The sequence below is a fragment of the Pogona vitticeps genome, chromosome 1, assembly GCF_051106095.1.
Source record: "Pogona vitticeps strain Pit_001003342236 chromosome 1, PviZW2.1, whole genome shotgun sequence".
Lineage (NCBI taxonomy): Eukaryota > Metazoa > Chordata > Lepidosauria > Squamata > Agamidae > Pogona > Pogona vitticeps.
The window spans coordinates 165,709,493-165,737,272 of NC_135783.1; the positions used below are offsets into that span (position 1 = coordinate 165,709,493).

The 27,780-nt window shown below is 41.2% G+C and overlaps 1 protein-coding gene across 3 annotated transcripts in view; it reads left to right on the forward strand.

The window, feature by feature from the left end:
• Positions 1 to 24,884, forward strand: part of OPN5 (opsin 5) — a 38,833-nt gene extending 13,949 nt beyond the window's left edge. For all 3 annotated transcript variants that reach the window (XM_020796739.3, XM_020796740.3, XM_072976690.2), the window contains 5 exons: positions 13,417 to 13,536; positions 14,511 to 14,681; positions 18,848 to 19,182; positions 23,273 to 23,508; positions 24,556 to 24,884. In XM_020796739.3, the coding sequence (XP_020652398.2) occupies positions 13,417 to 13,536; positions 14,511 to 14,681; positions 18,848 to 19,182; positions 23,273 to 23,508; positions 24,556 to 24,622 (929 nt within the window). In that variant the 3' untranslated portion in view covers positions 24,623 to 24,884. The remainder of the gene's footprint in view (positions 1 to 13,416; positions 13,537 to 14,510; positions 14,682 to 18,847; positions 19,183 to 23,272; positions 23,509 to 24,555) is intronic.
• Positions 24,885 to 27,780: the final 2,896 nt, after the last annotated feature.

The window sequence follows — 27,780 nt, forward strand, 5'->3', positions numbered from 1 at the left end:
TGTTCTTGGATTACAACTCCCAGAAGCCTACACCACCACCTCTTCTGGCCAGGATTTCTGGGAGATGAAGTCCAAGAATATCTGGAGGCCCAAGGTTGGGGACCACTGTTCTAGAGCACTGAGGAGACCAATGAAAAGAGAGAGGGAGAGGTGGAAATTGCCAATCAGCACTTGTCAAGTCAGCTTCTGCTCTTGGGGCTGAATGCAAACGAAGCTCTCTGCTTCTGCTATCCCCTGAAGGTTTGGATAGCTACAGAAAATTCACCTGGGGAAACCTGATTTCTACATAGCCAAACCACAGGAGATCAATCTGTATTTTTCCTGCTGTGTAGTCAGACCCTAAATGACACAACCCTTTGCAAGTCCTGAAAAGAAAGGGAAATTAAAAGAAGTGCAAAAGTGGGATATCTTTTTCAGAGATGGAATAAAATTTATTTTTAAAAAAACAATTAGGTTAATTTATTAACTTTTAACCAATTACAGCTAAATACTATTAATGTGGTGATGGAATAAAATCATAATAAGCTTAACTCACTATGTTAATAGTGTTTGTTGATCTGTTTTGCCAGAGATGCAACTAGCCGTGAAGGCACAGAAAGAGTTTGAGCCTTTTCCAAGAGAAGGAGTGCTAATCCTGGTGGCAGCAGTAGCAGCAGCAGCAGCAGCTGGAGTGGACAGGGGCAGGGCTAAAGCTTGGAGTGGCACAGTGCCTCATGTGAATAGCCAAAAACAGAGTGGAGTGATCATACATAGGGGAGCTGTGTGGAGGTGTAAGAGGGGAGGCAGGGTCAGTGGCAAACAAAATGTGTCAACTGGAAGAATAAGGGTGGAGGGATTTACCGAAGATATCACTCAGCTTTTACAAGCAGGGCTGCATTAATCCAAGGGGTAAATGAGTATTTCTCTTTTGTTCTCTCTTCCTTTCTCTCTCTATGTGCCCCTGTGTAGTGGTGCTAGATTTCCATTTTTAACCATGCTTCTTGACTCTTAAGTGACACGGGTAGCAGAAGATGCAGCTTTGCAGTAGTGCAGAAAATCATTCTGCTGGTTGTGTGTGGGTGCATGTTGAGTGGTTCAGTAGAGCCCTGCAATCAGGCATACCTTGGCACCTCATAAGATTGCCACAGCAGCTTCTGCACTTTGAACTCTGCATGTTTAAATATTGAACATGATAATGGCATATATGTTCAACTTAGGCCAGAATCCTGTTTATGAGTCTGAATGCAGAAGGACAGTCACCTAAGTTTACCACCTCTTCAGCATGCTCTCCTGTGTGTGACATAGTTACACAAAAGATTGCATAAGAGTTAGCCTGCTGGCAAAGTAAACTACAGTACAACTACCTTTGTGTGCATGGCATTTGTTAACAGGCTTTTGAACAAAATGTGTATTTTAATGAATTTTTAAAAAACTCTACTCAGTTATTCTATAATCTAATCTCCAAAATAAGGAGGTCTTGGGGCTGTCAAACTAAATTTTTAATGAATTAAACTTGTTATGCTAAAATCCCAAGGTCTGACCAAGATGCTAAGAGGGCATTTATTGTATATATCTTATTATCACAGTAGATGGTGAATGTTATTAGTAATACCTTTGACTGGCAAAAATACTGCAGAAATTGAGCACAGGTAGGTACATTTCATCCTGAATAAGGTTGCGACTACACAATGTGAAAAATGTGAAAGGATCTGCTGTGAAGTTGCACCTGAGAAGTTAGGTTTCCCTTGGTTAATTTATTTCAACACATAGTTACAAGATGGGGGAATAACGTGGCTCAGTAATACTACAAACCAGAACAATCCTGGAATTGTTGTAGGTTTCAAGCTGAATATGAATATGCCAATAGTGCAATGTGGCTGCAACAAATGCAAATGCTATATTAGGTTGCATTAACAGAAGTGTAGCCTCCAAATCCTGTGAGATACCCATTCCTCTCTATTCAGCACTTGTTAGGTCTCATCTTGAGCACCGTGTCTGGTTCTGAACACCAGGCTTTAAAAAGGATGCCGACAAACGAACAAGTTCAGAGAAAGGCAAGAAAGATGATCAGGAGGCTGGAAACCAAGACTTACGAGGAAACACTAAAAGAACTGGGCTTATTATAAAATCCTGGGCAATAAAATCCTCCTGCAGCGGCAGAGGAAGTGGGGACAGAAGGCAGAGGGCAGCATGGGCGGCTTTGGAAGCCTGGGAAGCCAAAAGCCACCCCGACCTCCACGCCAGGTGCTGGTTTCCTGGGCTTTCAAAGCACTGGCAGCCGGTGCGGCGGTCAGGGAAGCTTTGGAAGCCTGGGAGGCTGAGCCTCCCTTTTCCTAATCATTGGGGCAAAGAAGCAGCCTCTTCGCCACCAACGGTTTATATTTCCCACCCTTTCCCCCTGCCTTTTTTCCTCCCTAACTTGAAGCTCTGGCCGCAAGTAGAAGCAAAATTTTGCGGCCGGAGCTTTTCATAACTCAAAATTTTCATAAGTAGGGATGTTCGTAAGTCGAGGCCCCACTATATTAGACCCTCAACTGCTGTACTGCAGTTGAAACTCTGCTCACAAACTGGGGTTCAATCCCAGCCTTCCATCCTTCTGAGGTTGGTAAAAGGATCACCCAGCTTGCTGGGGGCCCAATGTGTAGCCTGCCTAATTAACTTATAAACCACCTAGAGAACTCTTTATGCACTATGGGGCAGTATATAAGCAACACATCTTTTTTGCTTTTTGGTATGACGGCAGGTGGTGTGCACTCCAGCCCAGGAGGCATTCAATAGAAAATTAAAGACCAGTCTGTCAAGCGTACAGTACCTTGATTTGGATTCCAGAATTTTGCAGGGCATTGTATTCAATGGCCTGATACGCCCCTCCCAACGTTGTTATTCTGTTATTCTACAACTAGGCCTTCTAGGAGCTCAAATGAGAATTTCACATTGTGAGGCCCCCTCACTGAGAGGGAATAGGGGTAATTTTTTTAATGTAAGGAATAGTATGTAATTTCTTTGTATTTTTAGAATGCATAACAGAATTAATTTTATTTAGCTTTATGTTTAGGCTGAGGCAAGGCTCACCTATGAGGTGAGGCGTGGACCAAATAGCCCTGTTGACCTCCACTCTTCTAAGGTGTGACCATAAGACAAACATTTAAAAAGAAGCCTTTGTGATATAATTAATGACTGGAGTGTCAGAACAGGACTGAAGAACGCTGAGTTCAAATCTCTGCTTTGTCATGCACCCTTGAGGAATGGTGCCCAAATCATATTTCAACTTGGGGATAAATTATTGTTTAACCCTTTGGTAGTCCTAGTTGGTGGAGGCACAAAATTCTGTTCTTTCCTTGGTTTTTTTTTAACATGCCCTTGCTGTTTACCATCTGCATGACACTGCTGGAGGTGTGGTTTGAAGTCTGAAACTGACATAAAGCTGTGCCAATTCTGCATTAGTAGCATTAGCATGGAAATTAACTAGGCAAGAGTGAGCACAATTAGTCTCAATCTAAGATGGAGGTAGTTCTTTTCAGCTGTTCATCTACTATCTATCTTTGATGTGATTCTAATGGATAGAGACAGCTTAGTGGACGAAGTGGCAGTGAGGGGAACTCTAGGCAAGAGTGACCACGTTCTACTAGAATTCTTGATTTCAAAGGAAACCAAAGCAGACTGTAGCCACACATATGTGATGTATTTTTAAAAAGCCAATTTTAATAAACTCAGAACAAAAGTAGGGTCCCATGGCAGGAGATCCTAAGAAGAAAAGAAGTTCAAGAAGGATGGGAGTTTCTTAAAAAAAAGAAATTCTAAAAGAACAACTATAAACAAATCAAATACGAAAAAAGGTGGTAGAAAGAAAAAAGGCCAGTGTGGTTTCACAAAAAGCTCAGAGAGGACCTGAAAATAAAAAATAATAAAAAGGAGAAAGACATATAGGATATGGAAAGAATGCTAGGCTACAAAGGAGGAGTACAGACAAGTAGCAAGTTTCTTTCTCCACTTTTTGTTGCAAAAAATAATCAGCTGCACCAATGAATTTCTTGCAAGGGCTGTACTTGGCAGAATTTGCCTCCCAACATATATCCGGATAATTGAAATCTTCCATCTCTACTACATCATGTCACTTTGAAATCCTTGCAATTTGCTTTTCAAAATTTTCATCTGCATCTGCTCCTTGATCAGTCAGTTGGTAGTAGAATAAAAGTACCAAGTTCCTTTTGTTTTTTTGCCCCAACTATATTGATCCAGATGCTCTCAATGGGACAGCCACTCTCCTCCTCCTGTATTTCTATGCAGGAATATGTATTTTTGACATATAGTGCAACTCTGCCTCCCTTTCTATTGTTAATGTTCTTTCTAAACAATTCATAGCCTTGATTCGGTGTATTCCAGTCATGGGTATCATTCCACCAAGTATAAGTTATTCCTGTCAACTCATATTTTTACCCACCTAAGCTAAGATTTCCATTTTAAATGAAAATCTTAAAACCTGGGAAGGAGCGTAGAGTAATTCAAACAAGTCATACAGATCAAAACATTTAAACCCATTTAAATCTGGGTTAGGGAAAATTGTTTTTTGGATTAGCAAAATACCCAGGTAGCTTGGAGATTCTAGGGGTTTTATTTCAGAATAGTGACTTTTTCCAGTTATGATTTTCACGTGGTGTTAGTTTCTGAGTCACCTAAAGAACTTGGATAATATGATGGCTATATACAAACATTAGATGAATTAATGTTGTTCTTATAATACCTACTTGTAATATTTCAGATTTTTCAGTTTTTTAAAGTTTTCCCGGCACATTGGTCTACTATGAATTGTGGTTATTGGTTGATACGTTTTTTTATTTAGCTGTTCTGTTCCGGATTGTGCATTTGGAAACTGCTTAGAATCTTAAGGACAAAATGTTACTTCCTGCAAAAATTATTAGTGAACAGTATGTGGAATTTATTGTAAATCCATTTTTACAATTTTATGTTTGTTCACATGACCTTTTGAGTACATATAAGAGATTGATTTGTACTGACTGAAAACCACATCCGCCAAAGGTTCAAAAGGTTCTGTGAATGAACAAAAACATGGAGTTCTATGGATATCTTTTTGCCCTTCGCCTCTAGTAAACTGAATTTGGCCATGGAGGTAAAATTAGGTATTCAGGTCTGCTATGTAGTATTCACCATAGTTCTAAAAATATATTAGCAGAATAAGAAGTATGTGGGTGGTGTTTTTTTAAAAAATCATGCTTCGGTTCAGTATGAAAAATAGACAGCAAGATGTGCATGTTGCTGCAGCAATGTTTTGTTTTTGTTTTTCTAAACTTTAGGGAATTAGGATAACTGGTAGACTAAGTCCAAGTAAGTTCAAAAATTCTGTCTTTATGTAATTTCGCCCGTTTCTTCTGGTGGGAACTGTTTGTAATGAATGATTTTTTTTTCAGAGTAGTCTTACATAGCAGAAACAATGCATGATTCAAAATTGAAATTTCTCTTATGGCCTCTAATACGTTACTCTGAGTTATGTTTAGTTTTAGGGGTAGTTATTTTAGTGACTCTTTCAGTGGTATTATTGGCTTCCCTACATAGACCACAGTTTTGTTATGTGACCCAATTACCTGTGTGTTGTACAGTTCCTTTTTTTCATCCCTGATGCTGGAAATTTTTCTTATGTCCACATTTTTTAAAAAAAGCTGGGGGCTATATGAAAACATTAATTATAGCCTTGAAATGGTCTTAGATAAGATCAGGGATTTCTGTGGTTCTTACCACAGGTTCTGTTTGCTGTCTTCTCAGTTCCTTCACTTTTATTATCACGGTTTTAAATTGCTGCAAGCCACTCTGAGTAGAACATGGATAATAAAAGGATGAGACATAATGTTTGTATAAAGAGCAACCAAACAAATGGTTACAATGAATATCATGTAACTAAAATTTTACATCAATTTGAATGTTAAAAAGTTCAAAAAGATAAACAGGCTTTCTCTAGTGGTAGCATGGCTTTTTGCATGGGCTAGCTAATAGGGATAAACCAGATGAACATTTCCGGATGTCATTTGTTTTGGTTCTCTTGTGAGGCTATTCAAGAGAATTTGGGTGTGTGTGTGTTGCACTTGTCCTTTCATTATATACAAAAGGGAAAGTCTCTTCCAGGTATTCCATTTGGGTTTCCCCTTCTGTGCTTTCTGGCACTCCAAAAGCCAAAACCTTCACAAACTATTCCAACACTCAAAAGAATCCTTAAAAACTACTCCCAAAAATAAGAAGCAAAAAAGAGGGAATGAGTGTACTCCCAAAGCAGCCAAATGTACATGAGAAAGAAAAAATCATCATCAGATCTATGCAGTCACTATTTTATATGCATTGTCACATTTCTAATCATTGCCCCCTTTCCACCAAAGCAATCAAAACAGTCCCCAGAAAAAAGCTATCAAAATATATACTTGTAACATAATAAACACACAGTACATTTAGCCAAATAAAAAAACAAAAACACACCAGTCAAACGGGGAAAGCAATCCCCTCCCCACAAATGAATTTTTTAGTAAAGTTTAAAAAGGGCTCCTCTCCCAAAAACTAAAAAACAAACAAACAAAAACCACAAGCAAGCAAATAAAGATGAAAAGTATGATCTTCTTTGAGTCCAGCACGCTGCATCAAAAATAACCCAAGTAAAGAACCCTCTCCCCTGCAACAACAATAACAACAACAGCAAAGAGGGGGAAATTCTGAAAGACATCAGGAAGGAGGAGATGTTTCTGAAAAATCCCAGGATGGCACACGGGCACACGCAGGCCACCTGACAGCAAGAACAATAATCCAAATAAATTGGGTGTGGGTGTGGGGGAGCTGCTTGTAGGTCACTCTGCAGCAGCCATTTTATTTTGAGAGCTTGCGTTGCCTTCTGTGTTTGTGTATGTTTTGGGGTTAATTGTAATTGCAGTAGATCTGATTTTAAAAACAACAACAGGAAAAAGGGTATGTTCTATTTACACATACATATCGTGTATTACTGTATGAAAATTGGGGTTATGAAGAGTGAAAATAAAGATATAAAGAATGAAAATGGATTGGTTGCTTGACAGAAATACTTGATGTGGATGAAGTTTCCAAAGATATAAACAACCAAACAACTACCCAAGAATATGTGTTTTGCATTTAAGCTTGCCTTTTCAGTTAATGGGAATTTATTCCCTGTTGGGTTTTTAAGCTGTGAACACTTAACCTTTTATGCAAAATATGAATGAATCTATTGTAGAGCCAAGACGTTTAATGTCTCATGACATTATTAAAAGTTTTTCTGGGCATTGTGACCTGCCACTGTGTGTAAAGATGTACGGGTTCCCCCCCCCTCACAGCTGTTACATCCATAACTACAGGCAATTACACCCTTTAAAGACTTTTATACACTATAGAATCATAGAATCACAGAGTTGGAAGAGACCACAGGGGCCATCGAGTCCAACCCCTCAGTTCTAGAAGGATGTGGCAAAGGTTCTACCCCTCTTCTCAGTCACTCCAAAAGTATGTGTTCTGCACGTGTAATGAGAAGAGCCTGCTGGCTCTCCCCTCCCGACCATAGTCACTTTCATCACAGGAAAGCAGTGTTCTGGAGGAGGCCAGCTGTAGCATCCATGTAAGCTCTCCTTACATGGGAGATTTGCTCGTGTTCCGATTAATGTAGAGAGCCCACAGAGATTGGGCAGGCTCTTTTCATTGAGAGATTATTGCTTTCATGTGATGACGGCAAAGATGGAGGGGGCAGGGATAACATGTGGAGAACACAAGCTTTCAGAACAACTGACTCAGGCTCAACAGTTCTGAGCCACTTTACTTGTCTTGAAATCTGCTATCTTGTTTCCTTCATGTTTATGAAATCAGGCAATTTTTTCTTGAAATGGGAGTGGGGAATCAGTGTGGTGTTCAATACACAGTTTCTGTGCCTCATCATGAAACCATCACATTAAAGTGTCAGTTCTCTTGGACACCAGCATTTATTCCAGCACAAGAATAAACTGCAAACAACTTTGTGGTGGCAACTATCCACCAAGATGCTTTACAAATAAATAACCATGACTTTAGAAGGATGGATTGGAAGCATAGCTTTATCCCACTTAATCTGTAGTTTCAATTCATTTCCTCAGATTATCCCTGTTAGACAGACAGATAGGATGATGATAAGCTTGACAACTAGTTTAGATGGGTTTTTTAAAAAGTTGGAGGGAAATGTTTTAGTAGTCTGTCAATGTTTTATGTGTGTGATATGATAATTTAATGAAATTTTCCTGTTTAAAGGCAGTGTAGCTGAAAATAATAGATGATGGGGGAAGACGAGCAAAGCAACAAGAGTCGATTTCAGGAGAAAAAGTCCTCCTAACAAAAGTAGTTTTCTAGAGGTAGTGAGCAGAAGAGGGCATTCTGTAGACCAGTGGTCCCCAACCTTGGGCCTCCAGATGTTTTTGGACTTCAACTCCCAGAAATCCTGGCCAGCAGAGGTGATGGTGAAGGCTTCTGGGAGTTGTAGTCTAAGAACATCTGGAGGCCCAAGGTTGGTGACCATTGCTGTAGACCATCTCGACTGCTGCAATTGGTGTTTTCATCATTCCTTTGCTATATAAAGCTTGGCATGTTTTTCTTGCTGGCAACAAGGGCCCAATATTGTGCAGCAATATCAGGCCATTTCCTGATGTTTTGACTCATGAGTACAGGCACACAGTATCTCACATTCATAAACTAGAGGTTTTTTTTTTAAAGAACTGAATTATCTCACTTTTTAAAATGTAAGTTAAATACCGGATACATATACACAAAATTCCAGCAGAAACTTCCCTCAACAGAATCCTTTGCCAGTGCCAAAGGATTCCAGAAAATTAGCGCATAATTGGTACTATGGTTCCTAGGAGAAGACAGAAGCAAGAACACCTTGGATGTGGCTGTAGTCTTGTGATCCAAAATATTATGAAGACCTGTTTTGGACTTAATGAAATGGTGAAGCAAAAGAGTGAGTAAATGCAACACATACAGTGGAGAAACATACACACCCTTTAGCCCAGTGATGGCAAACCTATAGCACGCATGCCACAGGTGGCACACACAGCATGTGAGCCATAAGTCAGCAGATCACTACTCCCCCCACCCCAGGCAGCCAAACCTGAGAAGGGGAATGTGATCAAACATGACATGGCAAGAATCAACATTGACATCCTGAGCATCAATGAACTAAAATGGACGGGAATGGGCGAATTCAATTCAGACGCTTATCATATCTACTACTGTGGGCAAGAATCCCGTAGAAGAAATGGAGTAGACCTCATAGTCACTGAAAGAGTGGGAAAAGCTGTACTGGGATACAATCTCAAAAATGATAGAATGATTTCAATACGAATCCAAGGCAGACCTTTCAACATCACAGTAATCCAAGTTTATGCACCAACCACGAATGCTGAAGAGGCTGAAATTGGCAAATTCTATGAAGACTTACAACATCTTCTAGAACTGACACCAAAGAAAGATGTTCTCGTTATAGGGGACTGGAGTGCTAAAGTCGGGAGTCAAGAGATAAGAGGAACAACAGGTAAGTTTGGCCTTGGAGTTCCAAACGAAGCAGGGCAAAGGCTAATAGAGTTTTGTCAAGAGAATATATCATGTGAAAGGCTGGACTGGATGAATCCCAAGCCAGAATTTAGATTGCCAGAAGAAATATCAACAACCTCAGATATGCAGATGATACTGCTCTGATGACAGAAAGTGAGGAGGAATTAAAGAACCTCTAAATGAGGGTGAAAGAGGAGAGCGCAAAAAAATGGTCTGAAGCTCAACCTCAACAAACAAACCTGAGATCATGACCACTGGTCCCATCACCTCCTGGTAAATAGAAGGGGAAGATATGGAGGCAATGACAGATTTTACTCTCTTGGGCTCCATGATCACTGCAGATGGGGATAGCAGCCACAAAATTAAAAGACGCCTGTTTCTTGGGAGGAAAGTGATGAGAAACCTAGACAGCATCTTAAAAAACAGAGAGATCACCTTCTTGACAAAGGTCCACATAGTCAAAGCTATGGTTTTTCCAGTAGCAATATGAGAGCTGTACCATAAAGAAGGCTGACTGCCGAAGAATTGATGCTTCTGAATTGCGGTGCTGGAGGAGACTCTTGAGAGTCCCCTGGACTGCAAAGAGAACAAGCCTATCCATTTTGAAGTAAATCAACCCTGAGTGCTCACTGGAAGGACAGATCTTGAAGCTCAGACTCCAATACTTTGGCCATCTCACGAGAAGAGAAGACTCCCTGGAAAAGCCCTGATGTTGGGAAAGAGTGAAGGCAAGAGGAGAAGGGGACGACAGAAGATGAGATGATTGGACAGTGTCATCGAAGCTACCAGCATGAATTTGACCAAACTCTGGGAGGCAGTGGAAGACAGGAGGGCCTGGAGTGCTCTTGTCCATGGGGTCATGAAGAGTTGGATATGACTTAATGACTAAATAACAACAACAAGGCCTCATCTTCAGGTCTGTGTCCAATCCTGACAAATTTGAACAAGCTCAGATGAGGGCAACAATTATGATCATGGGGCTGGAAACCAAGCTCTGCAAGGAAAAACTGGAAGAACTAGGCATATTTAGTCTTGAGAAAAGAAAGTGAAATACCCCAACAGCACAGTAATTTCACAGCTTAAATAAATGAGCTTCTGATTATATGTTCTCTATGCTTTTCAAAATATATTTTAAAATGTTTTTGCAGTCAGATGCACAATATATTTGCCAGCACCAATGCCCTTTTAGCCAAGAAGATAATGTTTACTGAAAGCATTCAGGGCTGGGACAAACACAATAGCTCTGTGTTTTTGTGATGCAGAAATACTTTGAATATGCCCTGTATGCTAATTCACTTGAAGTACATGACAAAATGTCATTTTCTGGAGAACTATCAATCTATTACTTTCTTTAAAGCAAACCTATGGTGTTTTATTAAAAAAAAACTATTCAGATAAAACCTGTCTTTTGACTGTTTCTGTGCCCTTTCATTGTCCTTCAAACATTTTCCTTTCGGTCCCAAGAAGCTGGAACAATGTGTACTTTGCAAGGCTTGGGCTGGTAAGCCTGTTCCACTCCTCCTCTGTTTTGTAACAAGGTGATTCTTGAAAGGCCTTTTTTTGATTACCAGTATTTCAGCCCCCACAGACTGGATTCTTTCCAAATAAAAAAGCAAATGAGACCAACAGTTCTCTTTCAAGATAAACAAGATTGGTGTTTTCAATTTATATGAACTATTTTAAATCTGGGTATATTTAGGGTTGTTTGTTTCTGCACAGGGAGGTGGACTAAAACAGTTTTAATTTTAAAAAATCATAACTAAGCTTTGCCCATCCCTACCCCTAAATATGGGAGAGACCAAGAGCTGGCTTTCTGCTACATCAGTATCAAATTTGGTGCTGATCCAAAGTCCAGTTTCAAAATTATACGTTTTTCTTTGGGTGCCCCCATTTTTAGAATTTCCTTGTGGAATGTTGATTTGCTGTGCTGCACAATAAGATAAGCAGTGTTAAGCAGATGACGGTTTCATTTGCTTAACACTGACTCACCAATTGGAATTAAATATTTGGTCTGTGGAGTGTGTGCCACTCATTGGTTGCATCAGCTCTTAGATTACAGGAGCATTTCCACCATGTCTCGGAGTCAGTGATCAGTATAGGACATGGGTTCCCAGCCTGGGGGTCAATGTGTTTTCTGGGGGATGGGGTTGGCTGCAGCTGACTCAGGTTCACCCAGCCTCAAAAGAATACCAGTGTAGCAGTAACTGTTTGGAATAGGTGCACTTCTTCACCCAGCCCACTTAGTCCAGTCTGAGAGGTAAGCAGTCACCTTTATCTGAGGGGAAGGGAAGGGAGTAGAGTGGGGAAGGAAGAGCTACCTGATAGATGAGGCAAGAGAGAAAGCTTGAAGGTGGGGTGGAGGTGATGGCAGGACTCATGCTGCCATGTAGGGTGAGAGGATAAATGGGTCAATTGAGTGATACCCTCGGGTGCCACAGAGGACATCAGCTGTATTTATTCTAAGACTGTATAAACCTAATTTTCTCAGAAGGGAAGTTTGCCATTGAATCAGTTGTCCCAACCCATCTGGCCTCTTCAGACTCCTTTACTATCTTGCCAGAATTCCCAGTTTGGATCTTGATCTTTGGATTTCAGGCATGCTTCTGGATTGCCCACCAAATGTGTTACTGTAGCCTTGTCTGGACCTCCAAATGGTCAATAGTTTGGTAGTTTTAACTTGCCCAGCACTAAAAATGCTCAGCAATTAAATTGTTTTTATGGCTCGAGCAGCTTCCCTCTAGCCAGACACAGTTTGAATCCCTGATGTTGACTAATCTACCTCCAGCTTCACGATCTACTCCACCTCCATTGTTTATATGACAGTTGAGTGGTTAATGAAAGTAACTTTAAAACCATATTTTATATCTTATTGTCTTGTGTCGTGAACACGGAGGCTGAGTGAATGTTGAAGAAATACTATCACTTTGGAGAATGTCAAAAATAGCCGAGATTTGAGATTTCAGCCATTATGCTGCCAATATACTTTATGTTGTAAGTGGAGAAGTAGTTTGTGGCCTCTGAAGTGATCAGAACCCACAGCACCTCCCTGATGAGCTCATACATCTGTCCTCAGGTCTGCCTGCACAGAGCATATTGGCTATTAAAGGCTGAACAAATCAACTGAGCTGAAACAACTCCGATGAATTTTATTTCTTTTCGGGCCCCTATAGCTTTGTATGTGGGATACTCACTTACTTGTGAGTATATGTTATGGGAGCAGGAAAGGAAAGGAGAGAGAGAATTATTTATTTGATACATTTATGTTCACTGAGCTGAAGGTTTCATGCAATGGCTTTCCTTCTCCTCGTCACTTTATCCTTACAATAGTCCTGCGAGGCAGGTCAGACCAAGAGTGTGTGCCTTGCTCAAGACCACTCAGTTAGTTTCATGATTAAGTGGGGATATGAACTCTGGTCCTTATTCTAAAGGGTGTGTATGAATAGGTATAGGGATAGAGAGAGAGAACTGTGGTGTGGTTATGCCTGCTGCTGCCAGGCCCTCCTCCCTGTAGAAGTTTCACTACAAGGAAATGTGGCTCTCAGGCTGAAAAGTAGTCCTCACCAATGCTCCAACAATTAAACGTGGTCATCAGAGATGACCAGGTTTAATTGTTTTAAACCTGGTCATTTCTGTTTGGAATTTTGGGATGGAGTTTTCAGCTTTTTCCTTCCAATTTTTTTTCAAGAGGATTTTTTTGGTCTCATGTATAATTCCAAGGTGCACTTAAACAGTATTAGCCACAAGGGGAGGACAGAGAATATTTCCCTCAGGTATTGGTAAGGGTATTGGCAGTAGAGTAGTAATGTACTCTCACAATACAACCTGACTCTATTTTTGTTCTTTAATATATCTTTATTACAGGGATCATGTCCACTTTGGGGAATGGATATGTTATTTATATGTCTACCCAACGGAAAAAGAAGCTGAGACCTGCCGAGATAATGACTGTCAATTTAGCAGTGTGTGACCTGGGAATTTCAGGTAATTTAACTCCATATGGGCTAAAAATGAAAACATTAACTTCTGCAGGCAACAGTGGGGCTATGGATGGATGTGACTGTGATTGCCCCACGTCACTCCTGTCACTCACACCCAGGATTTTATTTGCATGAGCCTATGAGGGGAGTGGAGGGGCAGAGTCAGCAGATATAAGAAGGTTGGCAAAAGAGAGGCAGAGGGAAGCAGAGAACCTGCAGAGAGAGAGAGAGAGAGAGAGAGAGAGAGAGAGAGAGAGAGAGAGAATAACAATAGAGATAAGCTGGGCAAGATAGATAGGTGGTGAAGGTAGCAAGATACATGATATTTATTTTATTTATTTATTTATTTATTTCATTTATACCCCGCCTATCTAGTCAATTGTGACCACTCTAGGCGGCTTACAACATGCAGTTAAAAAAATAAACATATAACAAACCACATCACAAATAATAATTTACATAAATTAAAAGATAGAATAAATTTTTTTCCCAAAGATGGCGAGAAACGGGATATATTATAACAGAAAAAGAAGGTATTAGGTAGAAAGGGGGAAGGCCTGCCTAAACATCCATGTTTTCAGTTGTTTCTTGAAAATACCCAGCGAGGGAGCTGCGTACTGATATATGAATGATTTGATTGTATGCATTAAATAAAGAACATCGGTGATTCTGATTAAAGTTATTACACTTCAATAAATAAGTTCTGTTGGCAGCAACCTGACGAGTGTCTGACTAAAGTTCTTTATATATATTGTGGATAAAGGAAATCCACTGGTGGCAGTGAGAAAAAGGGGGGACGTCCCAATTGTTATCTGCTGGTGGGAAGACATAGTGTGAGCCCTTTGTTTGGGGAAACAATCAGGGGTTACGTGGTAAACATCACAATGGCGTATATATTGAAGTTTGAAATGTTGTTTTGATAGTATACTTCAGCCAGTTTATCTGATTAACTAATATGTTTACCCCTGTGTTTTCCAGTGGTAGGAAAACCATTCAGCATTATTGCTTTCTTCTCCCACCGTTGGATCTTTGGCTGGAGTGGCTGCCGTTGGTATGGCTGGGCTGGGTTCTTCTTTGGCATTGGGAGCCTTATTACGATGACAGCCGTCAGCCTGGATAGATATTTAAAAATCTGTCACTTATCCTACGGTAAGCTAAAAATGTAAAAGAATTATTTCTCTTCCTTCCTTGGAAACTCTGAAATCAGTTTCTGTTTCGATTAGTATTAATAGCAGATAATCCCATCTGGTGTCATCAAAAATGTATGACCAGGAATGATTTTTGCTTATTTTGTTAATTTTATTAATTTTAGAAACCAACACCTGCTGGCCTAGAAAAGATCTTGTATCCCTAATCCATCTGAACATGGATGGGGCTGAAGATATTATGTGTTGTGCTGGTTCTCAACCTAGGGAGAGATTTCTCTAATGCTTTGCTATGGCCTTGCTTTAAAAAAAAAAATCTCAAGCAAAGGACAAAAAGCTTAAGTCCCACTGGGCTAAAATGTCCCCTTAGTGGAGATTTCTTCTCAGCTGGACTTTAACTTGAGGGTTTCTAATGCTTGCATATATTTTAAAGACCAATAGATAATGACGATATTACACATACAGTGGTGCCTTGACTTACGAACTTAAATGGTTCCAGAACTCCGATTGTAACTCCAAATGATCGTAAGTCAAAGCACCATTTCCCATAGGAATGCATTGAAATGCAATTAATCCATTCCGGTTGAAGAAAAAAATCACCAAAAAACCCTGCAAGACCTATCAGAAATGCGATTAATCCATTCCGGCCAAAGCGGGGGGAGAAAAGCAAGCAAACCATGCAAGACCCATCTGGAATGCAAAAAAGCAAAGCAAAAAGCAAGCAAACCATGCAAGACCCTTCAGAAATGCCAAAAAGCAAAGCATAAAGCAAGCGAAGTGTGCAAGACATTTCGGAAATGCAAAAAAAGCAAAGCAAAAAGCAAGCAAACCCTGCAAGACCCATCAGAAATGGGGGAAACCCCCCCAAAAGCAAACAACCCTCCCAAGAACCATTGGAAATGTGGGAAAAACCCCCCAAAGCAAACAACCTCCCCAAGACCCATAGGAAATGGGAAAACCAAAAAGCAAACAACCCCCCCAAGACCCACTGGAAATGGGGGAAAAACCATCAACAAACAAGCAAACCCCACAAGACCCATCACAGCATAGAAACATAATCCCACCACCCAGCCCAAAACCACACTACAAAACCCACCCAGAACAGGTTTTTAAAAGCAGAAAGCAGCACCTTACCTTACGAGACAGTCCGAAGCCTCTTCCGATTGCACTCACTCTAACCATTGGGGCAAAAGAGCTACAAAGAAGCAGCTACTTTACCTACCAACGGTTAGCAATTTGAATTTCCCGCCTTTTTTCTGTAACTCGAAGCTCCAGCTGCAAGTCAAAGCAAATTTTTTTGGCCGGAGCTGGTTGTAACTTGAAATGGTCGTAAGTCGGGATGTTCGTAAATCAAGGCACCGCTGTATTTATATGTGCATGAATAACATCTGCAAAGTCTTGGTGGCAAATTATTACTAAGTAATAAAGTACTCTGGTCCATGGGGTCACAAAGAGTCAGACACGACTAAACGACTAAACAACAACAATAAAGTAGTGGTTATGCACACAATCGTACAAGAGGCATGAGATCGGAACTGTGACAGACATCTCATTAATTAGTGGCATTATGCCATTGTGACTTACACAATTTCACTTAAACGCATACCAGTTTATAGTAGAATTCTGTCCATTGAAGAGCTCGAAAGTACTTTCAGAAATGGGAGCTCACTGGTTTGACAGAAGCCAGTAAATGCTTGTCCACTAGAACTGCTTTCAGCTTCCCTATCTGCTTCCTGTCATCTTTCATATTAATAAGGGAAAGCATTAAACAACCATCTCACTGCAGTTCTGATCCTAACTCCTGTGGCTGCAGGTTGTTGCTTTTTTTAAAAGAGAATCTGACAATGCCATCTAGAAATGGAAGGGTTAAAATGCTCATGTTAGATTCTAAGAGGGGGTGCCCAATTGAGGCAGGAAATGGTTTGAGTACTCCATGTAGACCAGAACTGAGATTATTTATTTATTTATTTATTTGATTTCTATCCTGTCCGTCTAGACCAAAGGTCTATTCTGGGCGGTTTACACATTTAAAAACAATAAAACCAATAAGCATATATTATAACTCCAAAAATGGAAAAAAAATATAAGTTGTTCCAAAGGCGGGGGCCACTGCCGAGAAGGCTCGGTTCCTTGTTCTTTCTCGCTCGGCATTAGGCCCCTCAGCCACCTGGCCTGGCTGGAACCAGTGACTCTAGCAGAACTGGGTGGGAGAAGGCACTCTGCCAGATATTGAGGTCCTAAATTGTTTAGGGCTTTATATGTAATCACAAGAACTTTGAAATCAACATGGAAATGAATGGGCAGCCAATGCAAGGTGGCCAGATTGAGGGAAATATGGTGGTACCTTTTCACCCCAGTAAGAAGTCTGGCCACCACATTCTGCACCATCTGAAGTTTCCAAGTCAGTCTCAAAGTCAGCCCCATGTAGAGCACATTACAGTAGTCTAATCTCGAGACTACGAGCACATGGACCAAAGTGGTGAGTCCCCCCACACCAAGCTGGGCAATCCGTCAAAGGTGGAAATGTGCGGAATGGACCACTGACAACACCTGGGTCTCCATGGTGAGCGCCAGGTCCAGATGTACACCCAAACTGTGAACCTCACTCTTGGTGGTAAGAGTCACCCCCCCCCCCAAAAAAAAGAGATGGAGTTTCTCAAACCACTGATGTCTGGGACACCCATCCGAAGGACCTCCATTTCGCCCGGATTCAGCCGCAGTCCATTCTCCTACATCCATTGCTGAACAGCCTCCAGGCAGCGCTTAAGGGACAAAACAGCATCCAGTGTTGTTGGAAAAAAGATGTAGAGCTGAGTATCGTCAGCATACTGATGACACAAAGCCCCACATCCCCTGATCACCCCACCCAGCGGCCTCATATAGATATTAAATAGCATTGGAGAGATAATCGAGCCCTGCAGAACCCCAGAATTGAGGCTCCATGGGGCTGAGAAACTCTCTCCAATCTGCACTCTCTGGGGACAGTCCTCCAAGAAGGAACGGAGCCAGGCAAAAGCCAGGCCACCAATTCCCAACTCAGAGAGCCACCCCAGGAGGATACCGTGTCAATGATATCGAAGGTGACTGAGACATCGAGGAGGACTAGTAGAGAAATTTTGGCCCTGTTGGCATCCCTCGATAGGTCATCAAACAGGGCAGCCAACGCCATTTCCATGCCGTGGCACAGCCTGAAGCCCGACTGGAATGGATCTACGGCATTTGTTTCATCCAGAAAACCCTGCAACTGATCAGCCACCACCCTCTCAACTATCTTGCTAAGGAAAGAAACATTGGTGATGGCCATGTAATTACCAATATCGTCCGCTGCCAAGCTCGGTTTCTTCTTAATGGATCTAATGAGTGTCTCTCCCTGGAGAGACCCATTAATTATTGCTGAGTTTTGCTGATCATGCCATACATCTTAAAGTAAGCAGATGGAGAGAGGCCCCTCTATAGCAATTGGTCAGATGGGTCTTTGGTACAGAACGAGGACCTTGTTGTGGTGTATGCTGTTAACACCCCTGTGGCTTTGCAGCCTTCTCCCCAGGGTATAGAACATGCTCATGGAAAAATTGTCCTCATTTCAAAACGGACTTTTGTCCAAACGATTCTATAAGAATGCAGTGAAAAAAGTAGCCATTTTGAAACGTCTCTCCCTAGATATATGCCCCTGTTGGGCAAAACAGAAGACAGCAATGCTGCCCTTTCCTTGAAATACTTTGGCTTCTCTTTCCATGCTGTTTTCAGTTTTACTGCAAACCTCTCACCTTCCATTTAAACTGAGATTTATTCCACAATTCCTTGCTGTCTCCTATTTCTCCTTGAGAAGTCTTGAGGAGTTTATTGTTTAATTGTTGCTTTGCTTTTCTTTTTCAGTAAAAACCTAGTTTCTAGGAAGACCTCTGGTAGCTTTTTCATTGCTTTCTTTTGCATCAGATATGGATGTGGCACCCTCTCTCCTGATTTCATCATCCTGACTGTCCACCCTTGGCTCCTGTGCACACTGTGTATAAATGCTTATGTGTAGGTGTACTTCACAATAGGCATATGAATGGAAAGAAGCACACATAAGCCGATTCTTGAACATACAGTCTATCTACACACAAACATAGAGTGTTTTTGTATTTGTTTGTGTTCATTTGCACCTGAGACATACTTATTCTCTTCTAGGTACCTGGCTGAAGAGGCACCATGCTTTTATCTGCTTAGGAATAATCTGGTCATATGCTGCCTTTTGGGCAACAATCCCATTTGCTGGCTTGGGAAACTATGCTCCTGAACCATTTGGAACCTCATGCACCTTGGACTGGTGGCTTGCTCAAGCTTCCATAGCAGGACAGGCTTTTATTCTGAATATCCTTTTCTTCTGTCTTATATTCCCAACTGCTGTGATTGTGTTTTGCTATACTAAAATTATAGCAAAGGTCAAGTCCTCTACCAAAGAAGTAGCTCACTATGACACCAGGATTCAGAACACACACATCCTAGAAATGAAGTTAACTAAGGTAGGTATAGAAGGTCCAGAGGTTTTGGAAGGGTCCTGTTGGAAAAGTGGGAGGACGGTGAGTTAGCAATGTGAGGGAAATTGATATGTGAGTAAAGAAATGGGAGATTTGGGCAACAGATATAGAAAATAAAATTTGCAAAATGACAAAGGTCTGCTAGTAGAGTGACACTTAAAAAGAGCAAAAGGGTCACTACTGATAGGTATTCTTAGGGGAAAAATCATTCCCATTCTTGAATTCCTAATTAATTTATAATTTACACTGAATTAAATTCAAATGTCTGGTATTTCTTTGCTCTTCTTCAGTGGCTTCTACCTTTTCCCTAACCCTCTTCCCTTTATCACAGGCTGCTGAGTTTCACTTACCATCACAGGCAAATTCCATCCTGCTTCCTCTATCATTTGTTTGATGCTGCTAAGCCCACCAGGGTCGTTACACAGATAGAACTCTCACTATCATCTGTGTATAAGGTCTATCATGACTGTTTGGCTATGTTTGTGTAGTCCTGTGACTAATAATGACCAAATAGTAGTTGTGGTTTATAAACGAAAATGAAAGTTTTGATTATTTTAGAATGTAACTTAATGTTCAAGATGTTGTTTTATGATACATGACTCCTTGCCAGCTTCCAGCATATGAATATTTGGTTACAGAATATAAAAAGTAAAAAATTAATAATACTACAAACTTATATACAAACTATATCACATTCCATCCTTATGACTCTTAGGACAAAATGTACAGATAATAGCTAATGAAGGGGATGGGGAGTGTTATTCTATGATTCTAATAATATCTTTGTTTCCCCCCTCTGTTTTCCTTCTTCACATTCCTGCTAATACATTTCTGCCTAGGAGTTGGCACAGGATTTTGAGGGAGGTCCGAACAAAGCAGAACAGATACAGTAGGGACTCCTTATCCATGGGATTAGTATCTGCTAATTCAGTTATCCATGGTCTGAAAACCTTAAAAACCTTAAAAGAAACATCTTAAAAATATGTTTCTAAAGATGGAGTTACCAGAACTGCTCAGTAGTGGGAGCCAGAGACTATGCTAAATATGGTGTTCACTAAAGAAATACAGTGGTGCCTCGACTTACGAACTTAATCCGTCCCAGAAGATGTTCATAAATTGAAATGTTCATAAGTCAAAGCGCCATTTCCCATTGAAATGCATGGGAACGGGATTAATCTGTTCCAACATTTTTAAAAAATATCAAAATTAAAATAAAATACAAATAAAACTAAAACACTGCAAGCCCCATAGGAACATTCTGGGTCTGCAAAAAACAAAACAAATCCAAAAATAAACATTGGAGCAAGTCCCACGCTGGGACTGTAAAAAAAATCCCAAAAAACAAACAACAAAGCACAGAAACATAACTCACCCTGCAAAAGCCACCCAAAACAGTTTTTAAAAAGCAAAAAGCAGCAACTTACCTCACCAGTCCAAAGACTCCTCTGATCACACTCACTCCCCAGCCGGGCTCAGCCTCCAGGGCTGCCACTGCTGCTGCCACCACTGCCATCAGAAGGCAGGCCGCCAAACCATCCTGACCGGGCTCAGCCTCCCAGGCTTTCACCGCTACCATCACCACCGCTGGTGGAAGGCAAGCCACCGGACCATCCCAGCCATGCTCAATCTCCCAGGCTTTCACCGCCACCACCGCCACCCGGAGGCCTCCCGGGCTTCCACTGCCACCACGACCGCCAAGCTCAGCCTCCCAGGCTTTCATTGCCACTGCCTGGCCTGGGCTTCTGCTGCTGCTGTGACCGCCGCTGCCAGGAGGCCTCCCAGGCTTTCACTGCCATTGCCCGGCCTGGGCTCACCCTGCCACTGCAACTGCTGTCCTGGTGGCGGCGGAAGCCCGGGAAGCCTCCTGGGCTTCCACCACTTCCACCGCTTCCAGGAGGCCTCCCAGGCTGCTGCCACCGCCAGAGCAGCAGTTGCAGTGGCAGTGTAACCACAGGCTAGGCGATGGTGGTGAAAGCCAGGAGGCTGAGCATGGCCAGGATGGTTCAGTGGCTTGCCTCCTGGAAGCGGCGGTGGAAGCCTGGGAGGCTGAGCATGGCCAGGATGGTCTGGCGGCTCACCTCCCGTTGGCTGCGGTGGCGGTGGAAGCCCGGGAGGCTGAGTCTCCCTTTTCCTAACCATTGGGGCAAAAGAGCTACAAAGAAGCAGCCTCTTTGCCACCAACGGTTTGAATTTCCTGCCTTTCCCCCTGCCTTTTTCTGCTCATATGTCGAAGCTCCATTCACAAGTCGAAGCAAATTTTGCGACCGGAGCTGTTCATAAGTCGAAATGTTCGTAGGTAGGGGCATTCATAAGTCAAGGCACCACCGTATATTTCCACGATGTTGTTACCAGAGTTGACTAGTAGAGGGAGCCAGAGACCATATTAGTATAATGTTCACTATAATCTGTGTTTTTCAGCATCCATGAGTTAGTGGGTGACCTTGGAACCTACTGTACTAATACATTGTCTCGCTTAGTCTGGACTTAGTAATTGGATTCCTGCATTTAGCAGGGGGTTGAACACAATGGCCTTATAGGCCCCTTCCAACACAATGATTCTATGATCATCCAGACAGGAATTTTCAAAAATTAAACACTTCTCTCCCATCCTGTGGCCCCCAATAACTTACCCATAATGAAGGGGAGCCTAAGGGAGCATTGGGACCTAATGGAAGTGGATAGGATCAGAAAAATGTAATTTCCAAAAAACTGCCAAAGCTGATGGTGTCATCAGCCTTACAGTGCTGGATTTCAGCAAGTTATGCAGCTGGATTTCCACCAATCTGCATTGTAAGAATCACATCAACTGATGCACTAGTTCATTTCAATAGAAGAAGGCAGGGGCTAGTGGTTCCAATTGCTGAGGGGGGAGAAAACCCTCATTTGAACTCTGTTCTGCAGTGTCCAAGTTCAACATTTGTTTAGTTATTTTAGAAGAACTATAACTCTTTTTATGAAGCATACATAACTATAACTCTTTTTATGAAGCATACATAAAAGTGTCTGATATCATCCCCAAAATAATATTGAACCTTTTGGCATTTTTTACTAATTAGTTTTGCTCTCAACCTATTCCTGATAGACACATATCTTAGCATAATAATTTTTCCTATTGAAACAGTGCCCAGTCTTCCAGAGATGGCACTAGGCATCTTTCCATGCACAACTATGCCATGGTTTGGGCTCTTAATATGTACTAAGGACTCAGCACATGAACAGGATTGTCCTTTTCCCATTCCCTCCCAATGGAAAGAGTTTGTATAATTTATCAGATTTGTGTGGTTCATCCATTTGTGGAGCAGTAGCAGAAAGTAGTTCCTGTGTTGTTCTAGTAATTTTTAATTGGCTGTAAATTTTCATTAGACTGCACCTTCTCAAATCCCTGTCATAAAAGATTTGACTGCAATGCTATAAAATTATCCAGTAGTAAATCCCATTGAATCAATGGGCTTACCCCTGAGTAGACATGCATTGGATTGTAATGCTATTTCCCTATTAGTGGCATGACCTTAAAAATACATAGTATGTGTAATAAAAATAAATACAAAAGAATTTCAGCACTTTAAAGACCAGTGTGTGACACTATTGTATCTGAGAAAGTGGGTTGTGATCCATGACAGCTCACAATGAAATAGGTCTTTAGGTCTTTAAGGTGACACAAAAGTATTTTGCGTTTGTTGGATAGCTCAGAGATAGCTCAGTATCTGGCTGTGGAGCCAGAGGTTGGGAGTTTGTTTTCCCACTGTGCCTCTTTGATGGGGGCTGGACTCAATGATCCTTAGGGGCCTCTTCCAGCTTTGCAGTTCTAAGATAATGATTATGATGATATTTATTTTTGCTATACATGCTGAAACAGTTGACCACAGCCAACTCTTTGAAAAATATATGCTAATAGAAGTCATGGTTGTGCCATGTGGAAACAAGGCTGAAGAGAAATTTATTTAGTGCTGCTTGTCACTAAATTATTTTGTTTGATTATTTTGTTCCATGCTTTGTAGAGCTTTACAATACATGCTTTGTTGGTAGTATATAAAGCATAATGTGAAATAGATCTGATGTTCTTTCCTTTCACCAGGTGGCGATGTTGATCTGTGCAGGATTTCTAATCGCTTGGATTCCATATGCTGTAGTGTCAGTATGGTCAGCTTTTGGAAGACCAGATTCAGTTCCTATAAAAGTTTCAGTGATACCCACTTTGCTTGCAAAGTCAGCCGCCATGTATAACCCTGTTATTTACCAGGTCATTGACTGCAAATATGCGTGTTGCCAGCCAGGCAAACTTCAGAAGAACAGTTCCTTAAAGAAATCCAGGTATGTTCATCAGGAGTGCATAGTCATGCCATAGTATCTTTTAGACAAGTGTGACTTGTCTTGTGACAGACACCCATCCGTGAAGGTATATGAATATGTCATGGTTTTTGCATTGATTCTTACATAATGTAATCAATGGAAAATAATGTGAATCCACCCATCCCAGTCCTGCAGCATTTCATGCATTATTTGTCAACGTAGTCAAACCCTTAGTCAAGTGTAACCATCTCTTATCAACTGCATTCATTGGTGGTCAGCTCACATAGGTCTCTTAATATATTATTGGTGTCTGAATATATTATTGATTAGGTGCAGCTTTTTATTGATGGCACTCAGATTAGGATTCATATTAGAACTCACTACATATGAGAAAGGTGGGGAAGTATATCTGGACACACCACCTGCAAGGACAGTGTGCCTCAGCACGTCATCCCTTGGTGGACTACTAGGGGAACAGAATAATCCACTAGATGTGCCTCTGGTCTCATGCAGCAGGACTCCACTTATTTCTTATGTTTGTTTGAACCCCAGATTTGTCTGTTTGTCTGTCTGTTTGCTTGTACACTGCCCCATTGGTGCAATGCATTATTAATGAAGCAAACTATAACAAAAACACAATAATGCAAAACAATCAAAAAGAAGATAAACATTTAAAACTCAAAACCTGAAAGCACAGCTTTTTGTAATGGTGGGCAATGGTGAAAAAAAATCATACGAGGATATTATCAAATGCATCTCTGAAGAGCACTGTCCTCAGCAGCAGCCTCTTAAAGGCAGACAAGGATGGGTCCAGATACAGCTTGCCCAAGAATTGATTCCAAAGTGTGGCCACCCTGAGGAGCATTGCCTGGGCAACACCTGGTGGCATGGGTAGATGTTCTGGAAGAGAGGGACCCTGCCAAGTGACAGGAGCATTTAGGAAAAGAAACTCTGAACAGCACAATAGTAGAAGAGTTATAAATTAAATAGCATTACTTGGTACTAATCAGTATCTCAGTAATTTCCAAGAATGGTGATTTCACATTATGTGATTGTTTCTCCCCACAGATTATATACAATATCTGCTGACAAAAAGTCTGAAATAATTAATGAAACTCAACTGGACAGAGTTTGAAACCTTGTAAACTATCAATCAACCCATCAACTATTTTCTTCTCAACTGCTTCCTTTACATACACATGTACAATAATGGTATCTTCATGTTATTGTTTTTCTCCTTTTTTTGTGTGAAGAATGTGTTTTCCCCTTTCTGATAGGAACCTGGACACTTCAAAATGTCTCCATTCTTTTCATAATGTCTATGATATGTAAATATAAGCTCTTATGATTTTGAAAAACTGTCCACCACCTCATAAAGTTTCTTACGTTAATTATTATTATTGCCTTTATAATCAATAATGTTGACTCCTGGAGTGGCCAGCCTCCTTCTAGTAATTTAGATATTATCAGTCCCACAAACAGTAACCACATGGCATATAAATAGCAGCTTGCCTTGAGCCCATCACTGTAAGCACAGTACAAGCTAACAGTGTCATTGCCTATGGCACACTTTTATCATCTGTTTGAAAACTGTTGACTAGAACTGTAGAAGAGGTGTGTGTGTTTGTGTGTGTGTTCTTAATTTACTATGTTAGTACAGCATTTGATAAATCACTTATAAACCAATAATGACATTTCTAACACTGCAGCATACTTGCAAGAGAGGAGTAGGAGCAGCGATACAAAATGTTCAGTTGTCCACCTGACTGCTATTCATGTAGTCTTTGAAAACCAATAGCTGTACCCCAGCCTGATAGAGACAGTCCTCGTACATAGCAAAGTCACCTGATGCAATTTAATATGCTTCTTTTGTATCCACTGCACTTGGTTGGGTGTCTATCTTACAAGTGGCAATAAGTGCCCTAAAATATTCTCTCTTTTAAAAATAATTCAGAAGTGATATATCACTGTTTACCTGTCACTTCTGTTATTTGATGTGCAACGTAAGAAGAAGAGACCTCCTAGATGAGGCCAAAGGCCCATCTAGTTGAGCTCCCTGTATCTCACAGTGGCCCCACCAGATGTATCTGGGAGCAGAAGAGACCACTAGATATCGGTCTCCTGTTACCCCTCCCCTGCATCTGGCATTTTGAGGTACCTCCCATTTAAGCCTGGAGATTATACATCCACATCATGGCTTGTAACCTGCAATGGACTTTTCCTCCAGGAATCTGTCCAATCCCCTTTTAAAAGCATCTAGGCCAAGTGACATCACCACATCCTGTGGTAAGGAGTTTCAAAGACTATCAATACGCTGGGTAAGGAAATATTTTCTTTTGTCTGTTCTCACTCTCCCAACACTGAATTGGAGTGGATGTCCCCCCTGCATAATTTTATACATCTCAATCATGTTCCCCCTCCTCAGGCGCCTTTTCTCCAGACTAAAGAACCCCAAATGCTGTAGCCTTTCTTCATAAGGGAGGTGCCCCAGCCTAGTCATCATTTTAGTCGCTCTCTTCTGCACCTTTTCCAGTTCCATTATGTCTTTTTTGAGGTGCGACCACTAGAACTGTATGCAATACTCCAAACCTTACCAGCGTTTGGCATTATAATGTTGTCTGTTTTACTGCTGCTGCACATTAGGTTGACACTTTCATTGAGCTGTTCACCAGCACAACAAGATTTCTTTCCTGATCCATCACAGACTGCTCAGAACCCATTAACTGATAACTAAAGTTCTGATTTTTCACCCCAATGTGCATTACTTTACATTTTCCTATACTGAAACACATTTGCCATTTTGCCACCCATTCTCCCAGTTTGGAGAGATCCTTCTGTAGCTCTTCACAATCTCTTTTGGTTTTCATCACCCGAAAATGTTTTGTGGCATCTGCAGACTTGGCCACCTTCTTATCCCTGTCTCCAGGTCATTTATGAACAGGTTGTTAAGCATCGGCCCAAGGACAGATCCCTGGGGCACACCGCTTTTCACCTCTCTCCATTGTGAAAATTGCCCATTGACACCTACTCTCTGGTTCTCAACAAATTCTCAGTCCATAAGAGGACCTGCCCTCTTAACCCCTGACTGTGGAATTTTCTCAACAGCTTTTGGTGAGGGACCATGTCAAACACCTTCTGAAAATCCAGATAGACAATATCTACTGGTTCATCTGCATCCACGTGCCTGTTGATCTTTTCAAAGAATTCTAAAAGGTTTGTGAAGCAAGATTTACCCTTATAGAAGCCATGCTGATTTTCCCTCAGCAAAGCTTGTTCTTCTATGTGTTTTAAGATTTTTATCTTGGATGAGGCTGGGGGAAAAAGTCCTCTCCTTAACAACAACTCTAGATCGGACAGTAGAGGGTATTCTTTTCTGTAAGTGTGTGAATGCATTCTTTATTTTTATTTAAAATATTGTACTTCTCTTTTTAAAATGGACTTTTGTGTGTGAGTGTGTGTGGGCGCGGGCACATCATAGTTATAAATAGGTGAGTGCATATGCAAGGTAATGCTGTATATATGTTTGTATTCTAAAAGGGAAGGAATCAGACCATGAAGAGAACAAGCAATTTCCTGAAGTACAGATGTTGTTCATAATCCATTTTCTCAGTCCTGTAGACTTAAGGATTATTGGGCAGCTATAGATAGTCACAAGAGCAGTTTTGGTGGGAGCAATCAGTTAGGCAGTATTTCAGGAAATATACCTAATGTATTTCTGCATGTCTCTTGTTGTCATAGTATGCATATTATGTGATGTAGAAATTGATCCTGCTTTGAAACTTTAAGTTCTGTTTCTTTTGTTCACGAATGTCAGTAAATTTGAAAAGAAAAAAAGATGAAATCAAGTAGCAACATTTACTGTATAGCAGCTGTATTTAAAGGCTTAATGTTCTGTCCTCAAATACATGAACTTTTTTTGGTACATAAATCTTAAGGCAGTAGGGGCTAGCTCATAATTTCAGCACTTAGAAGCATCACATTTTTGTACTGCAAGTCTCAGGATTCCCCAGCCAGCAGGGCCACTGACTCTACTGACTTGGGGGATTCTAGGAATCACAGTCCAAAATGTTAATCTTTTCAAGCTCTAGCTACTGGCCAAGTTCTATCCATCAGATGAATGATGAGGTGCCCAAGTGACTGCAAGACGTGGCTTGATGCTACATCTTCCTCGGACCAACTGCTGACCCTTACCTGACTGGTCAGCCTTGGACCACCTAACCTGAATCCTCAACTGGCCATCTTGCACCAAAACATAATGCAATTGCAAGGCTATGAGAGAGGTATCCGTTCTGC